General features: G+C 46.5%; 3 protein-coding genes and 1 non-coding gene across 5 annotated transcripts; all 4 read right to left on the reverse strand.

Annotated features, from left to right (window-relative positions):
* Positions 1-617: 617 nt before the first annotated feature.
* Positions 618-1,348, reverse strand: Hbq1 (hemoglobin subunit theta 1). Its single transcript, XM_021176869.2, has 3 exons — positions 1,224-1,348; positions 924-1,128; positions 618-816 (listed from the first exon to the last, which is right to left on the reverse strand). The coding sequence occupies exons 1-3, from the start codon at positions 1,316-1,318 to the stop codon at positions 688-690; spliced, it is 429 nt and encodes a 142-aa protein (XP_021032528.1). The 5' UTR covers positions 1,319-1,348; the 3' UTR covers positions 618-687.
* Positions 1,349-3,839: 2,491 nt separating this feature from the next.
* Positions 3,840-4,747, reverse strand: LOC110304700 (hemoglobin subunit alpha). The gene is made up of 3 exons (XM_021176231.3): positions 4,525-4,747; positions 4,198-4,402; positions 3,840-4,063 (listed from the first exon to the last, which is right to left on the reverse strand). The coding sequence occupies exons 1-3, from the start codon at positions 4,617-4,619 to the stop codon at positions 3,935-3,937; spliced, it is 429 nt and encodes a 142-aa protein (XP_021031890.1). The 5' UTR covers positions 4,620-4,747; the 3' UTR covers positions 3,840-3,934.
* Positions 4,748-10,030: 5,283 nt separating this feature from the next.
* Positions 10,031-11,337, reverse strand: LOC110305093 (hemoglobin subunit zeta). 2 transcript variants are annotated; one of them, XM_021176875.2, is made up of 3 exons: positions 11,243-11,337; positions 10,259-10,463; positions 10,031-10,159 (listed from the first exon to the last, which is right to left on the reverse strand). In XM_021176875.2, exons 1-3 carry the CDS (start codon positions 11,335-11,337, stop codon positions 10,031-10,033), a joined length of 429 nt encoding a protein of 142 aa, XP_021032534.1. The 2 variants fall into 2 exon arrangements, with proteins under 2 accessions (XP_021032534.1, XP_085685433.1); XM_085829307.1 differs by lacking the exon at positions 11,243-11,337 and adding an exon at positions 10,986-10,999.
* A 4,625-nt stretch (positions 11,338-15,962) lies between these two features.
* Positions 15,963-16,102, reverse strand: LOC115032661 (small nucleolar RNA SNORA2/SNORA34 family). The gene has a single exon (XR_003838292.1). It is a non-coding gene; the product is annotated as a small nucleolar RNA SNORA2/SNORA34 family (small nucleolar RNA).
* Between the last annotated feature and the right edge of the window lie 498 nt (positions 16,103-16,600).

A 16,600-nucleotide genomic window follows, 5' to 3' on the forward strand; every position in this document is an offset into this window, starting at 1 on the left:
AACCCAGGTTGAAGAGATGGCTCAGTGGTTAAGAGCATTGACTACTCTTTCAGAGGTCCTGAGTTCAATTCCCAGCAAGCACATGGTGGCTCACAACCATCTGTAATGGGATCTTATGCTCTTTTCTGGTGTGTCTGAAGACAGCTACAGTGTACTCATATACATAAAATAAATAAACCGAAAGAAAGAAAGAAAGAAAGAAAGAAAGAAAGAAAGAAAGAAAGAAAGAAAGAAAGAAAGAAAGAAAGGAAGAAAGGAAGGAAGAAAGAGAAAGAGCCACTCTGGAGCCAGATATGGTAGGTAAACCAAGGTGGGTGGGGATTGGGGGATGGTTTGGAGATAGGGGTGGAAACAGAAGGATCGGGAGTTCAAAACCAACCTATTTTTTAGTATGGATTTGAGAGACCAGCCTGGGTTACATGAGAACATGAAATTTATCTCAAAGGCAAAAACACAATAAAACAATACAAACAAGGGATGGCTGCCTCCCATATGAGATCTGAGACACCAGCTTATCTGTACTTTCAGTCTCTTGGAACTTTGTTTTGGAGTACTGGGAGCGGGGAGTATATTCCTCTCGTGCCCCTCTGCGTCCAGAACAGCAATGCAGCCCTGGGGAGGTTTACTGAAACATTGTGAGCTTTAGGAAGGGCATGGGTGGAGACTATAGTACCCTGTATCCCCAATTCAGCGATATTTGGAGACAAGTGCCGAAGTCACGTGACCCAGAAACTTGTCCAAGGAGGCATGCATCTCCAGGCTGAAGTCTCCAGGATAGTGCCGGGCAAGAGTCACCAGCAGACAGTGGCTGAAGTACTGAAGAAAGAGAACCGCCCCGCCTTGCATTAATTTCTCCCCTACACCAAGCCTTGAAGGGACCCACATCTCCAGCAACCCGGGGTGAGCTCAGATACAGGACTCACCTGGAAGTTAGCAGGGTCCACACAGAGCTTGTGCGCATGTAGATCACTGAGAGCAGACAGAGAAGCAGGCAGGTCGTCCAGGTGCTGGGTAGCGAGAGTCAGTGCATCGGCCACCTTTTGGGCATGGGCTTTAACCTGGCTAGAGCCTGGCCTCAGGTCCAAGTGTGGGAAGTAGGTTTTGGTGGAGGGGAAAGCCACGAAGGTCCTGTAGGAAAACAGGGTTGGGCGCATCCGGACCAGGAGGTACAGAGAGCCCGTCTTCGCCCCGCAGTCCGTTGGAAGATGAGCCCGAGGGCGTACCTCTCCAAGGCCTCGGTCGTGTAGATTCCGACATTGCTGCCCATCTTCTTCCAGAGCGCAAGGACCAGCCAGTGATCATCCTGGGACAGAGCCATCTTCAGTGAACTGATCCTTGCGCTCTGCCCCGTGGCTGAGCTCAAAGACGTCTTAAAACACAAGAGGCCGCCAGGGGGCGCTGCATCATTCCAGGATTCACAGATTCTGGTTCAGCTTTGAGCCCTCTGTTTTCCTGGGCTCCCTCTCCAAGCCTTACATTTTAAAGTATTTACTGTATGCACATTGGCATCTACTATCGATTACAATGGATTTTAGTGTCCATTTGGCACTGTCGGCTCGTCCTGCCTCCCGAGTCCTTCGGAAACTTTATAGGTTTTCCTTTCTTACTCATTATTGAAAAGGACTGAGTGTACTTCTCTTGTCAGGAGCCCATACCCATACTTGGTCTTTTTTTTTTTTCTCTCCTGGAACACGTCTCCTTTCGTTAAATATCAACATAGTTAAATCTGCATTTAAAGGGGATGGAGAAATGGCTCAGCAGTTAAGAGCACTAACTGCTCTCCCAGAGTACCTGGCTTTGGTTCACAGCACAAACATGCCTGCTCACATTTGCCTGTAACTTCAGGTCAGGTAGATCCAAGCCCTCTTCTGTCTTCCACAGTCATACAAGAGATGCACAGATATCCATGCAGCCCAAACACCCACACATGTGAAATAGAATGAAGGAGATTTAAATCTACATTAAAAACCCCTTTTAATCTGGGTCTTGTGGCACAGGTACAGGTTAATCTCAGCACTTGGAGGCAGATGTAAAAGGATGTCTGTGAGTTCAGGACCATTCTGGCCTACATATGGAACTCCAGGCCAGCAGTGCTACATAATGAGACCCTGACTCTGTCTAAACCACTTCAGACAAAAATCCCCTTTAATACATTCCAACTGTGGGGGCTGGAGAGATGGCTCAGTGGTTAAGAAGACAGACTGCTCATCCAGAGGTCCTGGGTTCAATTACCAGGAATTACATGGTGGCTCAAAACTGTCTGATGCCCTCTTCTGGTTTGTCTGAAAACTGCTACAGTGTACTTACATAGTTAAAATGAATAAATAATTCTTCAAATAAATAAAATCTAAGTCTGTTTCAAAAAATATATTCTTCTCAGAGCTGTGAGAATTAAGTGGATGAGAAATATTATATGCCTGGATCATAGGGCAAATTCCTTTGGAGACAATGACCTTTAGAGTGCCTATTATATATCTCAATAATGACAGCAATGATGACACTCTTGGTGAATACATCATCATTACATGAAAGATTCTGTTCTTATTTGGGTTTTTGTGTGACTATGGTCAAGGTCCAATGTTCTGGAACTAGAGGCATGTGGCCCAAAGCCCTGTGCATTTTAGACATGTTTGATGGGTATATGTCAGTGATGTCAAGTTCTTCCACAATGTTGTGCAGTCTTCACTAATAACCATTTCCAGAATTTTACTAACTAAAATAGTACCTCTAGCCCACTTGCCTGTAACCATCCAACACCCACCAAAAGGCTCTGTCAACCAGGAGGCTGCTTACTGTCCCTATAGATTCCCCCAGTTTTGATATTTTACAAACATGAAGCCATGCACTGTGTGACCTTTGTCCTGTTGGTTTCTTCCACTTGACATTTTTTTAAGGTTCATACCCATTGTATGAGAAATTTACTCTTTGCTGTCAATAGTTCAAAAATATTATTTGTGGGTGTATAGATGTCCCTCAGTCAGTAGAGTGCTTAATATGTATGTATGTATGTATGTATGTATGTATGTATGTATGCATGCATATACATATACAACTCTGAGTTCAGTTCCCAAGCACTGCATTAACTGGGCATGAAGGCACATATCTGAAATATCAGAACTCAGGGGTAGAAACAAGAGGATCAAGAATTTCAGGGCAGCTGGGCAGTGGTGGCACATGCCTTTAATCCTAGCACTTGGGAGGCAGAGGTAGGCAGATTTCTGAGTTCGAGGCCAGCCTGGGATACAGAGTGAGTTCCAGGATAGCCAGGGCTACACAGAGAAACCCTGTCTCGGGGAAAAAAAAAAGAGTTTCAGGACACCCATCCTTATCTATATAACGTTTTTGAGGCCAGACTGTGCTATATGAAGTTCTATCTGAAAGAAAGAAAGAGAGAGAGAGAGAGAGAGAGAGAGAGAGAGAGAGAGAGAGAGAGAGAGAGAGAGAGAGAGAGGAAGGAAGGAAGGAAGAAAGAGGGCAAAAGCAGGCATTTTTATATGAGCTACCTGTTGCCTACCCACATGCTCATGTGATGTCTATTTTTCACTGTTTTTCTAGTAGATCCCACACTGAAGTACCAGCGGTATTAAGGAGTTCACTCCCTGAGAGGGCCTCTGATAAGGATCCTCCAAAGGCGATCTTTGGCTTCTTTGAGTCGAGGAGAAGAGACATGGTTGTCAGTGGAGGGCTTGGGAGGGAAGACACATGTATGTGTGTGTAGACATCCAACAATGCTTTTTGGCTCTGAAACTTGTCTTTACTGCCCCATGGCTAAATGAGCTAGAGGTGTCCCCACACTCAACATGACACCTTTGCAGACGCAGAGAACCAGGCATGCAGGCTTCTTCCTACTCAGGCTTTATTCAAAGACCAAGAGGTACAGGTGCAAGGGAGAGAGGAAGGGCCTGGCCATAAGGCAAGCCCCGCAGAAGGCAGCTTAACGGTACTTGGAGGTCAGCACGGTGCTCACAGAGGCAAGGAATTTGTCCAGAGAGGCATGCACCGCGGGGGTGAAATCAGCAGGGTGGTGGCTAGCCAAGGTCACCAGCAGGCAGTGGCTCAGGAGCTGCGAAGACAAAGTGGACACCCTGATGCCTCTGCTCCCCTTCCTGGCACCACTATGTTCCCTGCCTTGGGCACGAGGATCCCCAAGCCCTTCCTAGGGGTCCCAGATGCCGCCTGCCAGGTCCCAGTGCATACCTTGAAGTTGACGGGATCCACACGCAGCTTGTGGGCATGCAGGTCGCTCAGGGCAGACAGGGCAGCGGGCAGGTCATCGAGGTGGCTTGCAGCATTGGCCAGCGCATCAGCGACCTTCTTGCCGTGACCCTTGACCTGGGCAGAGCCGTGGCTTACATCAAAGTGAGGGAAGTAGGTCTTGGTGGTGGGGAAGCTAGCGAACATCCTGGGAGAAGGAGAGAAGAGAAATTGAGGTCACAGAAAAGCATAGTTAGGAGCTGCCCACTGAGCGAGTGCCAGGTCTGTATTGGATCCTGTGATCCTTACAGATCAAGGTCCTGTTCTCACCTTTCCAGGGCTTCCGCTCCATATTCAGCACCATGGCCACCAATCTTCCCCCAGGCAGCCTTGATGTTGTTTTTGTCTTCCCCAGAGAGCACCATGGTTTCTTCCTGAGTCTGTCAGAATCAGAAGTGTGTTGGACCTGCAGCAAGTAGCACTTATATGCCCTCCAAGGGAGGACACGCCCTTGGAGCAGTTCTCATTGGCTGGTTTGTGCTTGCTCTACCCAGTAAAACTTGTAAGGGCCCCTGAGATTCTGGGGCTGGGTTGTGCCTCCCCTGGGTGCAGGGAATCCTTATCAGTTGCCCGGACAGGCTTCCTACCCCTTACTATGTCTCCAGTGATGGCAGTTTGGGAAGAAGTTAGGATCCCCCTGTCTTGGTCAGAGAAGCAAGTCCCTCAAACCAAACTGAGCAGCGCCCTTCCCCCCACCTCTCCCTCTGGTCCCAGTTTTACACTTTCCTTTCTAAACCACAACCTGCTTCTGGCCTCAGCCCCAGCCCCTGGATATGAGATAAGATGCTAGCACCTCATAGAGACACTCTCTTTCTCTCTTTTCTCCCCTCTTCCCTCTCTCTTCCTCTTTGTCCACTGTCTCCTCCCCCTGGTTCCTCCTTTCTTGTCTTTTCCCTCTTTCTCCTTTTCCTCTTTTTATGTGAGCAGGTCTTGCTCTAGTTTCCACGCTGGCCTGGAATCCTTTGGCTCAAGTGAATCTCCCAGCTCATCCTTCTGGGCCCAGGGAACTGCAGGAGCAGCTTGCCAGACTCCTCCTTCAGACTTGCATCTTAGCTGCCCAGTGCTACCATGAATCAATAAGGAAATGCTCTGAGCTGGTTTTGGTGACACATATGGGGAGCCTCAGGTCCTGGTAGGCTGAGGCAGGAAGATTGCTTGAGCCCAGGAATTTAAGGTCAGCCTCTGCAAACAGAGACCCCATGTTTATAACAGAAGCAAACAATAACACAGAAGCTGGGATGTAAGTGAATAAGTGGAATGGTCGCTTTGCATGAGGAAGGTTCTGGCTTCAGTCCCTAGCACTACAAAAATAAATAGATTATAATAGCAAGAGGCAGTGGTCAGTGGAAAGTCCTGGGAAGTATTAACTTTGTTGAGTTAGGGTGGGGGATACAGCAAAGGGACCAACTTCCTAACTGAATTAACATCAAAAAACAAAAACAAAACCAAAAAAAAAATGTTTGGGGGAATCTAAATGGCTACCCATCTATTCTTTGTCCACTCTCCCTCTGTGTCGCTCCCCTCCTCTCTCTTCTTCTTTCTCTTCCTTTTTTCTTCCTCTCATTTCCCCCCTCTCCTCCTTTCCCTCATCACTCATCCCCCCCCTTTTTTTTAATTCTTGGAACAGGTATTTATATAGCCTAATCTGTTCTTTACATCTCACATTGTGGTGGCCAGACTTGAACATTTTTTTCTTCTTTTGTTCCTCCATTTATCTTCAACTCTGATCTTACTGCTTCTGCCTTTCAAGTTTTGGGTTTACAGTTTTGCACCAAATCACCTAGTTTAGTTTATTTCAATGCTGACCTTGCCCTACAGCAACTTACTTTGGAACTGCCTCAGTTTCCATATTAGTTGGGACCATTACCCTGAAGATTTGTTTTGCTTTATGTTTAGCTGGTTTGGGTCAATTCAATGATATTTTAGTGGAGGTGGCACATCTTAGGACTTCCCTCCTCAGTCTGTTGAGAGAAGCAGCCTGAGAAGGCTGGCCTTTCACAGGGCATAGGAACTTCCCAGCTGTTCTACTTGCTCTCCTCTCCTGTTTCAGTTGCAGAAAAGTCTTTGGGCCCAAACACTAAAGCCAGGGTTAAAGCTGACAAGCTAGTGACACAGAGATAGGTTACCATCCAGACAGATTTTATTTGCGACTTGCAGGTATGGAATGGAAGGAGGGACTGGGAGGGCAGGTGTCCTGTCCCTAAGGTTCTGGTTTAATAGTATCTGGAGGTCAGTGCCTTAGCCACAGGTTCCAAAATGTGTTCAGAGAGAAGCCACCTCTGGGGTGACTTCATCTGACTGGAGGGTGACATCATCAGATACTATGGAAAGAGGTATTGTTGGTCATTTGTCAGGGACAGAGGAGAGCTCCTAGATTCATTTTCTGGAACCCTTGGAGTTGGGTTCAATTCTGAGAACTCCACCCCTTTATCATTCTGAGCGCTTTGTGCTTGCTGCCTTTGAAGTTGGCCTGAGACACACACAGCAGGAGCACATGTGGTTTACTCAGAGCTGACAAGAGAATGGGAAACTTCATTTTGTTCACTTCATGGGCTGCCTTTTTGCCTTGGGTCTTTACTTAGACAGAGTCAGGGTTCTGACTGTAGTTGGGGAGGTAGATGCTAAGGAAATTCCTGAGCAGCCTGTGAAGAGAAGTGATGGTGGCGGGTAAAGGAGGTTGGGGAAGGTTGGGGCAAGTACAGTTAGGGACTGCAAACAGGACTGAGGGGTAGTATTTGCTGTTCAACTCAGAAGTTAGAGAAGGGGAGAAGGCAGGAGAAGACCTCCTAACAATAACCAGCCCCGTGCCTTATCCCAGATAGCCCCAACAGAGAGAACCACAGTGTGTTCTTCCTGAGTCTGTCTGAATGGATGTGAGCACTTGCATTTATGTGCAGTGTGCAGGAGATGGATGGAGGATGAGGCAGTTAGTGTACTGCTGTAGGGATGAGTGCAGCCAGGTTCATGGCCTGAGCTAATCTGGGGAGATGCCTTACTGGGAAAGTACAGATGGGTGGGGTCAAGGTCTGATTAAGTTCCCATGGATGCTTTAATTAAATCTCTCAGTACTGTGCAGACAGAGTCCAGGTTCTTGTTTCTGTAAACTATCATCAATGTCTTGAGGTTCTCGAACAGTTTCTAGAAACTTCTAAATGCACAGTTCAATCTTATGTGGCCCAGACCTAGCCTGGCTTGGGGAGAGGAGTACAATATTTAAAATTTTAAGTGGCATTGCTTGCTTGCTGGATGGATTGATTGTATGTGCATGTGTGCACACCCATGCACAATGGCACATGTTTGGCAGTCAGAGGACAACTTGTGAGAGTCATTCTTTCCTTCTGTCATGGCAGTCTTGTGGATTTAACTTCTGTTAGCAGGCTTTATGGCAAGTGCTTTTACTGGCTCAGCCAATCCACTGGCAGGCAATCTTATATGCCATCTCATATGGTATTTTGCCAAGGACTAAAGCTATTACTTGTACATGCAGACAGTGGAGGTAGGTGAAGCCTCCCTCCTCCCTCAGCTCAGCTAGTGCTCAGGCAACTCAGGGTGACAGGCCCTTGGCACCAGCTATGGGAGTTCAGAGGTCCATGGATGGGGTAACCCTTTTCAGACCTGGCACTGTGCCAGGCCAGCTCTAGTGCTCTCTACCCAGATGGTGTGGCATCCTGGAGACTGAATGTATTCGGCATTTAAAAGCTCTAGAATCTTTATTTCTTTAACCTTTGTTCTTTGCCAACAAACCACAGGAGCCTGGTGATATTTATTTATTTATTTATTTGCCTCCTAGCCAACCTGGGAGTGTGGAGACAGGACTTGGATGAAGCCACCTCATGGAATCGAGGTCCGAAATTTAAGTGTCCAGGTTGGGGTGGGGAGTTAATGTCGGGTATCTATCATGTATTGTGACCTCAAAATAATTTCTAAAACCTAGTGTGCTCATAATTTTCTGCTCTATAGATCAGACGTGCACAGAATCAACCAGCTTATCAATGGGATCTGCCTGCCTCATGTGGCCACCAGCAACCCCCCAACTCTCCCTATGCTGTGCCATTCAGAGAAAAAGTATATCCGTTTTCTGTCAAGGTTTGTTGCAGAGAGAGCAGGCCAGGAAGGAAGAGGAGTGGGGGCCTGGGTTTGCCCATCTCTACCAGGCTTCAGGTTATACATTCGATCCCAGGGGCTTGGTTCCATATTTGTCTGTAAAAGTCCAGAGGATTGGCTGCTAGAAGTCCCAACAAAGGAGATGAAGGGAGAATGAAGGCATGAGAAAATGTGTTTGTGGGTGATATGATGCACCTTGGTGCCAAATTTGACTTGGAAAAGAATATACTCCACTGCCCCCGTGCAAGCTCTCCCTCTGCCCCAAGGCACTCCAGGGACATAGGAAGGTAAACCTTTAGTGGGCGTTTAAGAATTCTAGGAGGCTCTGTGGGATACTGAGCTTCTTCACCCAGCAACAGAGGGGCGACCTGTTTAGCTCTCCAAAAGCTCACACACTATTTTGAAGCCTCTGCTAATTGATGTGCACAGACCAAGGCCAGAGGCTTAGCAGGATTTCTCTCCCAGCACAAGAAAACTTGTTCCCCTCTGCCTGCATCTCAACAGTGAACTCACCCCTGCAGTTGGGAGGCCAGTACCATCCTGGAACATGGGAAGCAGTTATAGGAAGAGAGACAGGTTAGCCATTCAGCCTCTAACTCTACTTGAAAAGACCTCGCCATGGTCTGGACCCCTATGTGGGCTGGATAGGGTCACAGGAAAGTCGGCAGGGTCCATATGAAAGCACCTGAGCTTGTAAAATCTGCACATGGGTGGTCCTGATGCTGCATTACTACATCCATGTCACAGACATGCACCATCTGAGGAATAGCTGCAGCACCTCTTTAACTAAACAGGCATTTGGTTGTGGGAAACCTTGGTGTTTGTGAATTGCCAGCCTGAGCAGGTCAGTGAGCAGGTAGGGCAGCCATGTGATTTCCCCCCTAACCTTAGCACTGCCAAGCGCCCCTGGGAAACCTCTAAGGCTGGTTCTGAGCTGCTTCCTGGGGACCACTTGCCATGTCCACGCAAGCAGCAGCTGCTCCCCTAAATGTGCTTGGTGGCAGGCAATCGGGTGCACTGTGGCTGAGTTTGGGCCTCTTCATACAATGCTCCCATACCCGGCCACCTTGATTCGCTGAACTCAGCAGAAACACAGAGCCCTTCGCGTGTCCACAGAAACATGCCCAGAGAGAGGCCAAAGGATGGGACTTCTGTCATAGACTAAGTCGTGTGAGTGCAAGCGTTCGCTTTGAACTCGCAGAACCTGTAATGACTCCTATGAAGACAGTTACTGGGCGTCTTCTTATCCTTTAGGGACGACACCCCTTACCTGCCAGGGTGGCAGAAGTTATGACATCAAACTTTGAGGAATTCCTGACACCCATCCACCACACTGTGCGAAGCGATTTGGGAAGGTGAGAACTCCAGTCGCAGGCAGGTCTGACTGTGGGCGGCTCTGCTTCTGGCCAGCTGTGACTCTGGGGTTCTCCAGACCCTCCCCTAGCCACCTTAGGAATGTCCTCTAGGCAGTGCATAAACGCCGCAGTGTTCCTGCCAACCTCAGTGCATCCCGTAGTGTCCCCATCCCTGTTTCCCTCTGAGACCGAATACACAGGACCAGTTATTTCCTTCTTCAACCATTTATTAGGGATTCTGGGAAAGACCTGAGGGAGGGTTCAATAAAGGGGAAGAGAGGGATCATAACTGGTCATGGGGGTCGTGGCGGTGGCGCTTAGCGGTACTTCTCAGTCAGGACAGAAGACAGGATAGACATGAACTTGTCCCAGGCTTCGTGGACCTCAGGGGTGAAGTCGGCGGGAAAGCGTGCGGCCATTGTGACCAGCAGACAGTGGGACAGGAGCTGCGGAGGGAAGGGAATTTCAGTGCTCAGTGCAGCGGAGACCCCACCCGCTTTTTTTCTTGTCTCTTTCTCTGCTGACCTCCCTTCTCATAAACCCACCTTGAAGTTGACCGGATCCACACGCAGGATGTAGGCATGCAGCTCGCTCAGCTTAGTCAAAGCACTAGAGAGGTTGTCGATGTTCTTAACCGCATCCCCTACAGCTGTCATGATCTTGAAGCCGTGGGCCCGCAACTGCTGAGACCCATGGTGCAGGTCGAAGTGCGGGAAGTAGGTCTTCGTCTGGGGGTAGCTGCAGAAGAGCCTAGGGGTCGGGAGAAAGCGTTAGTTTTACAAGTAAGTATTGGTTAGGGAGAGGGCTAGGATACTGGCTCTTGCCTTGGGCTCAAAATTTAAGGGATATACAAATTTAAAGACCTACCAGACAGAAAACAAAGTAGTATTTTACACCGTATTTAAGGAAATGAAATGCAAAAAAAAATGTACATTGAATAATACAAAAAGCATTTGGAGAGATGGCACTTACTGCCCTGGAGAGAACGCACAACTGTCTGTAACTAAGATGCAAGGGGATTCGATGCCTCTAGCTTCTAATGGCACCTACGCTTGCTCTCTCTCTCTCTCTCTCTCTCTCTCTCTCTCTCTCTCTCTCTCTCTCACACACACACACACACACACACACACACACAATCTTTTAAAAACAACCCCAAGAGTGATGTTACTATTTCCTGTTGCACAAGGGTCTACATAGCAGATCCCTGTATCCACTCTCTATCCACCTATAGCTGTTTATTCATCCATTCATTCCTATTCACTCAACAAATACCTGATGAGCCACATGGAAGACTCTGGTGAGCTCTGTGAATGCCAGCCCACCTCCTTTAGTAGCTTGTCTGCCTGCCTGGATCCCCTCCTCACAAGCATTGATCTCTCTGTCCTCTCTGCCTCTGTCCTTACTGTCCTGACCATACTGTCCTCATGACCGCTTCTCAGTGGCTTCTCCTCACTAACTGCTCTTTGTCACTTCTGTCTCACCAATCCCTCTTCTGACCTGCTTACTCAAGCCATGGTGCCTGGACTTACCTCTCTAGAGTCTCAGTGCCAATGGGCTCGGCCTGAGCAGCCATCTTCTCCCACATGGACATGATGATAGCTCTCTCATTCTTCATCAGAGACATGGTGGCGGTGGTGAGGGTTGGAGGCTGCGCTGGAGTTGAGTGCACTCAAGACTGGCCTGATGGTGCTCGTCCCCAGTGTCTCCTTATATACACATGGTCAGGGGCCTGTCAGGCTGTGGCCACTGGTTAGGAGAGGGGAGGGGGCTTGCAGGGTGGAGCCTGTTATCAGAGCCAGCAACAATGGGAATTAGGGCCTGGTGGGACTGTAAGGCAAGTGCTATCGCTCTTGCCCACTGCCCATGGCCTTAGGAGGGGTGTTGGCCTTAGTCTCACACAGAATCCAGGAGAGATAGGGGCCCATCCATGTCAGGAGGTCATTCTTGTATCCAGACCTGCACTGCCCTTTCTCATTTCAGAATCACAAATTGTCCGTGCCATCCCTGTCACCTAATTTTTGTGACTCTTGGGTTCCTTCCAAGGAAGCAGTAATCCCTCTCACTTAGCACTGAGGGAAGATCATGGAAGTCTGCTCTCACCAGGAGGAGTGACGGGTCAACAAAAGATCTCCAGTCTCCAGCTAGCCCTCCATACCAACCAATATACAATGAAATGCACAATTCTTTTAGTTTTTATCTTAACATGGAGTTAGGTTGCTTTGCTCATTGTCCTGGATTGACACATATATAGATCTATGTAGCTCCACCATCTTAAAAACTCCACAGCCACCCATTTGAAGCCCTCATCGTCCTCTTGCTCCTAACCTAACCTAATTCATCCTTTTCAAAACTGTGTGTAACTGGAATCATACCATATTTTACCTTTTTAAGACTGGCTTTCTTTCCCCTTGTATAATATCCTGTAGATCCATCTGCTTCTGTATTCACCAGTAGTTGGCTACTTTTTATTTTGTGGTATGAATATGCAGCAGTTTGTCCTTCATCCACATTCACAGAGAGGCCTCTGCGTGAGCTTACAATTCTATTTCTCTATATCTTTGTCAGTTGATACATCTGTATCTAAGAGTAGAATTCCTGGCATATGCAAGGTGTATATTTAATCTTATAAGGAATTGCCAAACCATTTTCATGAGTGTCCTTACTGTTTTATATTCCTATGTATCAATGCCAGCGTTTTTTGAATCTTAGCTGTTGGACAGGTAAGTAATGATATAGCATGGTGGCTGAAAACAGAATTTTTCCAATGGCCAGTGATGGAAGATCTCTCTGGGTGCCTATTTTTCATCTTTGGTATTGTCTCTGCTCAAGCACATTGTCTATCTATAAAAGGTACCTTGTGCACATTTCAACTGGGCCATTTTCTTACCAGTGATTTATGGACATTCTGTACATAATCTGGATGCGTTTGGGGGGGAGTCAGATATGCTATTTGCAAATACCTTCCCCTAGGTTTACACTTTCCAGATAGTCTTTAATTTCTCATGTATCGTTTATTTGTTTTGTGTGTGAAGGGCACACATGTGCACATGTGTGGAGGCAAGAGGACTACTACCTCACACTGTTAAGCCTGGTTTTAAGGGCCTCTACACATTATGGCATCTCACCCAGCCCTCAGTTCATCTTAATAGTCCTTTTTATAAAGTCAACGTTTTAATTTGGATCAAGTCTAACTAATCAAGCTTCTATTTTAGAACTCATTCTTTTGGGGTGGACTTAGTGGTAAGTGCACCATACATACTTAGTGGTAAGTGCCAACATACAGGAGGCAGAGTTAGAGGCATCTTGGTGAGCCTGAGGGCAGCCTGGTCGACATAGCAAGTTCCAGGACAGCCAGGGCTTCATTGTGAGACCCCATCTCAAAATTAAGTGGGAGAAAGAATCCCCGCCCTGTTTCTTGAGTTAAGGTCTTACTGTGCAGCATTGGCTGTCCTTGAACTTGCTATGTAGACCAGGATGGCTCTTTGAGATCTGCCTGTTTCTACTTCCCTTAGTGCTGGGGTTAAAGGTGTGGGTCATCATGCCCAGCTTAAGAAAGAATTCTTTTAAAGTTATGTCTAAGATTCCACTGCCTAACCACAAAACACAATGATTTTTATCTATATTTTCTTCTAAAAGTTTCATGTTTGTTTTATGTCTGTATAGGTGATTCATTTTGAGAGATAATTTTTGTATGAAGTGTGAGGGTTAGGCCCATTTTATTTATTTGTTTGTTTGTTTGTTTGTTTATGTCCATACATATCTGTCAATTGTTGCAAAGGCTCTAATATCTCCATTAAATTCACTTCTCACACTGATTGGCAACAAATGATTATGCAGGGGTTGGGGGATACATGCTTGCCTAGCATGCATAAGGGTCTGAATTCTATTCTCAGCTGTATGTTCCTCCACCCCATGCTAATTAGCTGTCGCTTCTCTGCATCTTGGCCAAGACAGAATGTAAAGATTAATTAGCCATACTTTCATTACATTTTAATTATTTATTGTGCCATGACATACAGCTGGAGGTCAGAGGACACCTTTCCAGGATCTGTTCTTGTCTTCAACCATGTAGATCACTCTGGCCAACAGTCATGGCAGCCAGTGCCTTTACCTTACTCACTGAGCCATCTTGCTGGCCCATATTTTTATAAGACAGTTTCTCAGCTCTAGTCTGTCCCACTGATTTAAATATCCATGTTTAGCCAAAACTACACTGCCTTGATTACTATAGCTTTAAGGCTTAAAGTTGGGCAATATCCTATAGAATGAAAGAAATAATTTTTATTTACTAATTGATTTTTATTTTTTATTTTATTTTTGTTTTTTTTTGAGACAGGGTTTCTCTTTGTAGCCTTGTCTGTCCTGGAACTCATTCTGTAGGCAGGCTGGCCTCAAATTCACAGGATCTACCTGCCTCTGCCTCTGCCTCTGCCTCTGCCTCTGCCTCTGCCTCTGCCTCTGCCTCTGCCTCTGCCTCTGCCTCTGCCTCTGCCTCTGCCTCTGCCTCTGCCTCTGCCTCTGCCTCTGCCTCTGCCTCTGTCTTCTGAGTGCTGGGATTAATGGTGTGTGCCACCACTGCTTGGCAAAATTTATCCAGAGTATGTTTTTAAAATGATAACTTGGGAGAGAAGACTGGAGAGATGGCTCAGTGATTAAGGGCACTGACTGCTCTTCCAGAGGATCTGGGTTCAAATCCCAGCACCTACATGGCAACTCTTAACTGTCTATAACTCCAAGATCTGACACTCCCACATAAACATACATGCTGGTAAAACCCCAATGAACATAAAACAAAGATAAATAAATTATTAAAAATTATGAACAGAGAGAAGTAATTGTAAAGGGGGCAGAAAATTTAACCAGCAGTATTGTAACTTTTAAAAACTGACTTTTACTTGGCATGATGCTCTATGTCAGTTGATTCCTTTGTGTTTATTCTTTTATTTATATTTATTATTTTTATTTACGTGTGTGTGTGTGTGTGTGTGTGTGTGTGTGTGTGTGTGTGTAGCTGCAAAGCCCTGACAACACCAGATCTCTTGGAGTTGAGAGTTACAGGTGAGTCAGCTAATATGAGTGCTAGAAAACCAAACTTGGATCCTCTGGAAGATTAGCACGTGCTTTTAACCGCTGAGCCATTTCTCCAGTGTCTCTTTTTTAATTTGTCCATGTGAATGTACAGCTATTTGTCTTTTTATTAGCTAGTGGATTTTTGACTATTTCTCCAAAGGAAATAAACACCAGACAAGATGATGACTGTCTGTGATCCCAGCCTTTAGGAAGGGAAGTCATGTTGATTGTCACACACTGGAGGCTGGGCTACATAGTACGTTCTGCAAGCTAACCTAAGTTACAGTGTTGAGACACTGTATCAAAAGCAAACAGACAAATGCTGTATATATGGAGCTGGAAAGATGGCTCAGTAGTTAAGAGCACTGGCTGCTCTTCTAGCCGTTCTGAGTTCAATTCCCAGCAACCACATGATGGCTTACAACCATTTGTAATGGGATCTGATTTCCTCTTCTGGTGTGTCTGAAGACAACAACGGTGTACTCACATATATAAATCTTAAAAAAAAATTTAATGCTGTATATACTACTTCACAGCTACTAGAATAGCCATAATTAAAACGACAAGATAAAGCCAGGGTGGTGGCACAAGACTTTAGTCCCAACATTTGGGAGGCTGCGGTAGGCAGATCTCTGAGAAATTCCAGGCCAGCCTGGTCTGCAGAATGAGTTCCAAGACAGCCAGAGCTACACAGAGAAACCCTGTATTGAAAAACAAACAAACAAACAAGCAAACAAATAGACAAAATAAAAATGCTAGAGAATATGTAAAGAAATTGCAATCTGGATAAGATGCAATGGAGAGAGAGAAAGGGGTGCACACTGGGAAGAAGTCTGGTAGTTCCTCAAAAAGTTAAAGGCAGGGTGCAGGGTGTGGTGGTGCACACTTTCCATCCCAGCACTTGGGAGGCAGAGACAGGAAGATCTTAGTTTAGCTTGAGACCAGCCAGGTCTGTGTAGGCAGTTCCAGGACAGTCAGGGCTATCCTATGTAGACAGCTCCTGTCCATAAACAAACAAACAAACAAACAAACAAACAGACAATGGACAACCAGCCAGTTAGGTTGATAGGTAAAAGTTGTAGGTGGTCTTACCATATGGTTTTGTTGTATTTCCATTACTGCATATACACTCAGGAGAAATGAAACATGGGAGTGTGTACGTAGCAAGAGCATCACTGTAGTTGTTTCTTTCAAATACAGCTGTTATTCTCTTTTAATTGTTTAGAATAGCCAATAAACCACAGGAAGGCAGTTCTTTAGACCTCTCTTGAAGCCATTAGCTATAGTGTAACTAACTGCTGGCCTTCATTCAGGGCCATTGCAACAATATTATCCATCACACCCTGAAGTGGAAACAACCCAAGTGTCCTTTCTTCTCCCTCCCTCCTCTCCCCACCACAAACTCTGACAGAGTCTCATGTATCCCGGGCTAGCCTCAGACTTCCTAGGTAGCCATGGATGACCCTGGACTTGTACTCCTTCTGCCTCTACTTTCTGAGTGTTGAGATTGCAGGCATGTGCCACCACAATCAGTCTGCGTGGTGCTGGGGACTGAAGCCAGGGCTTCCTGCAGGCTAGGCAAGCACGTTCCCACCCGAGCCATGTGCCAGTCCTGACACATGCACTTTCAACGTTAGAAAAAGAATGGGAGACTTTTCCAAAGGGTGGCCAATTTGCATTTCTGCGACTGGTGTGAGTTTCCCTCCCTAACGTCTGGCACAGCTGGTCTTAGTGTCCTTTGATTTAGCCTTTCTGGTCAGGACACAGTGATTCCCTTGTGGTTTCCATTTCCTTTCCTGGTGGTAAGTGAGGCTGTG

Source organism: Mus caroli, unplaced genomic scaffold (genome assembly GCF_978045245.1).
Source record: "Mus caroli unplaced genomic scaffold, Mus_caroli_1 scaffold_13, whole genome shotgun sequence".
Lineage (NCBI taxonomy): Eukaryota > Metazoa > Chordata > Mammalia > Rodentia > Muridae > Mus > Mus caroli.

Coding starts and splice junctions, on each gene's coding strand:
- LOC110305093 (XM_021176875.2), bottom strand. CDS start 11,337: ATGTCTCTGATGAAGAATGAGAGAGCTATCATCATGTCCATGTGGGAG. Junction 10,464..11,242: donor GGCACTGAGACTCTAGAGAG/GTAAGTCCAGGC, acceptor CCCGACCCCTAG/GCTCTTCTGCAGCTACCCCC. Junction 10,160..10,258: donor TGGATCCGGTCAACTTCAAG/GTGGGTTTATGA, acceptor TTCCCTCCGCAG/CTCCTGTCCCACTGTCTGCT.
- LOC110304700 (XM_021176231.3), bottom strand. CDS start 4,619: ATGGTGCTCTCTGGGGAAGACAAAAACAACATCAAGGCTGCCTGGGGG. Junction 4,403..4,524: donor GGAGCGGAAGCCCTGGAAAG/GTGAGAACAGGA, acceptor TCCTTCTCCCAG/GATGTTCGCTAGCTTCCCCA. Junction 4,064..4,197: donor TGGATCCCGTCAACTTCAAG/GTATGCACTGGG, acceptor TTGTCTTCGCAG/CTCCTGAGCCACTGCCTGCT.
- Hbq1 (XM_021176869.2), bottom strand. CDS start 1,318: ATGGCTCTGTCCCAGGATGATCACTGGCTGGTCCTTGCGCTCTGGAAG. Junction 1,129..1,223: donor ACGACCGAGGCCTTGGAGAG/GTACGCCCTCGG, acceptor GTTTTCCTACAG/GACCTTCGTGGCTTTCCCCT. Junction 817..923: donor TGGACCCTGCTAACTTCCAG/GTGAGTCCTGTA, acceptor CTCTTTCTTCAG/TACTTCAGCCACTGTCTGCT.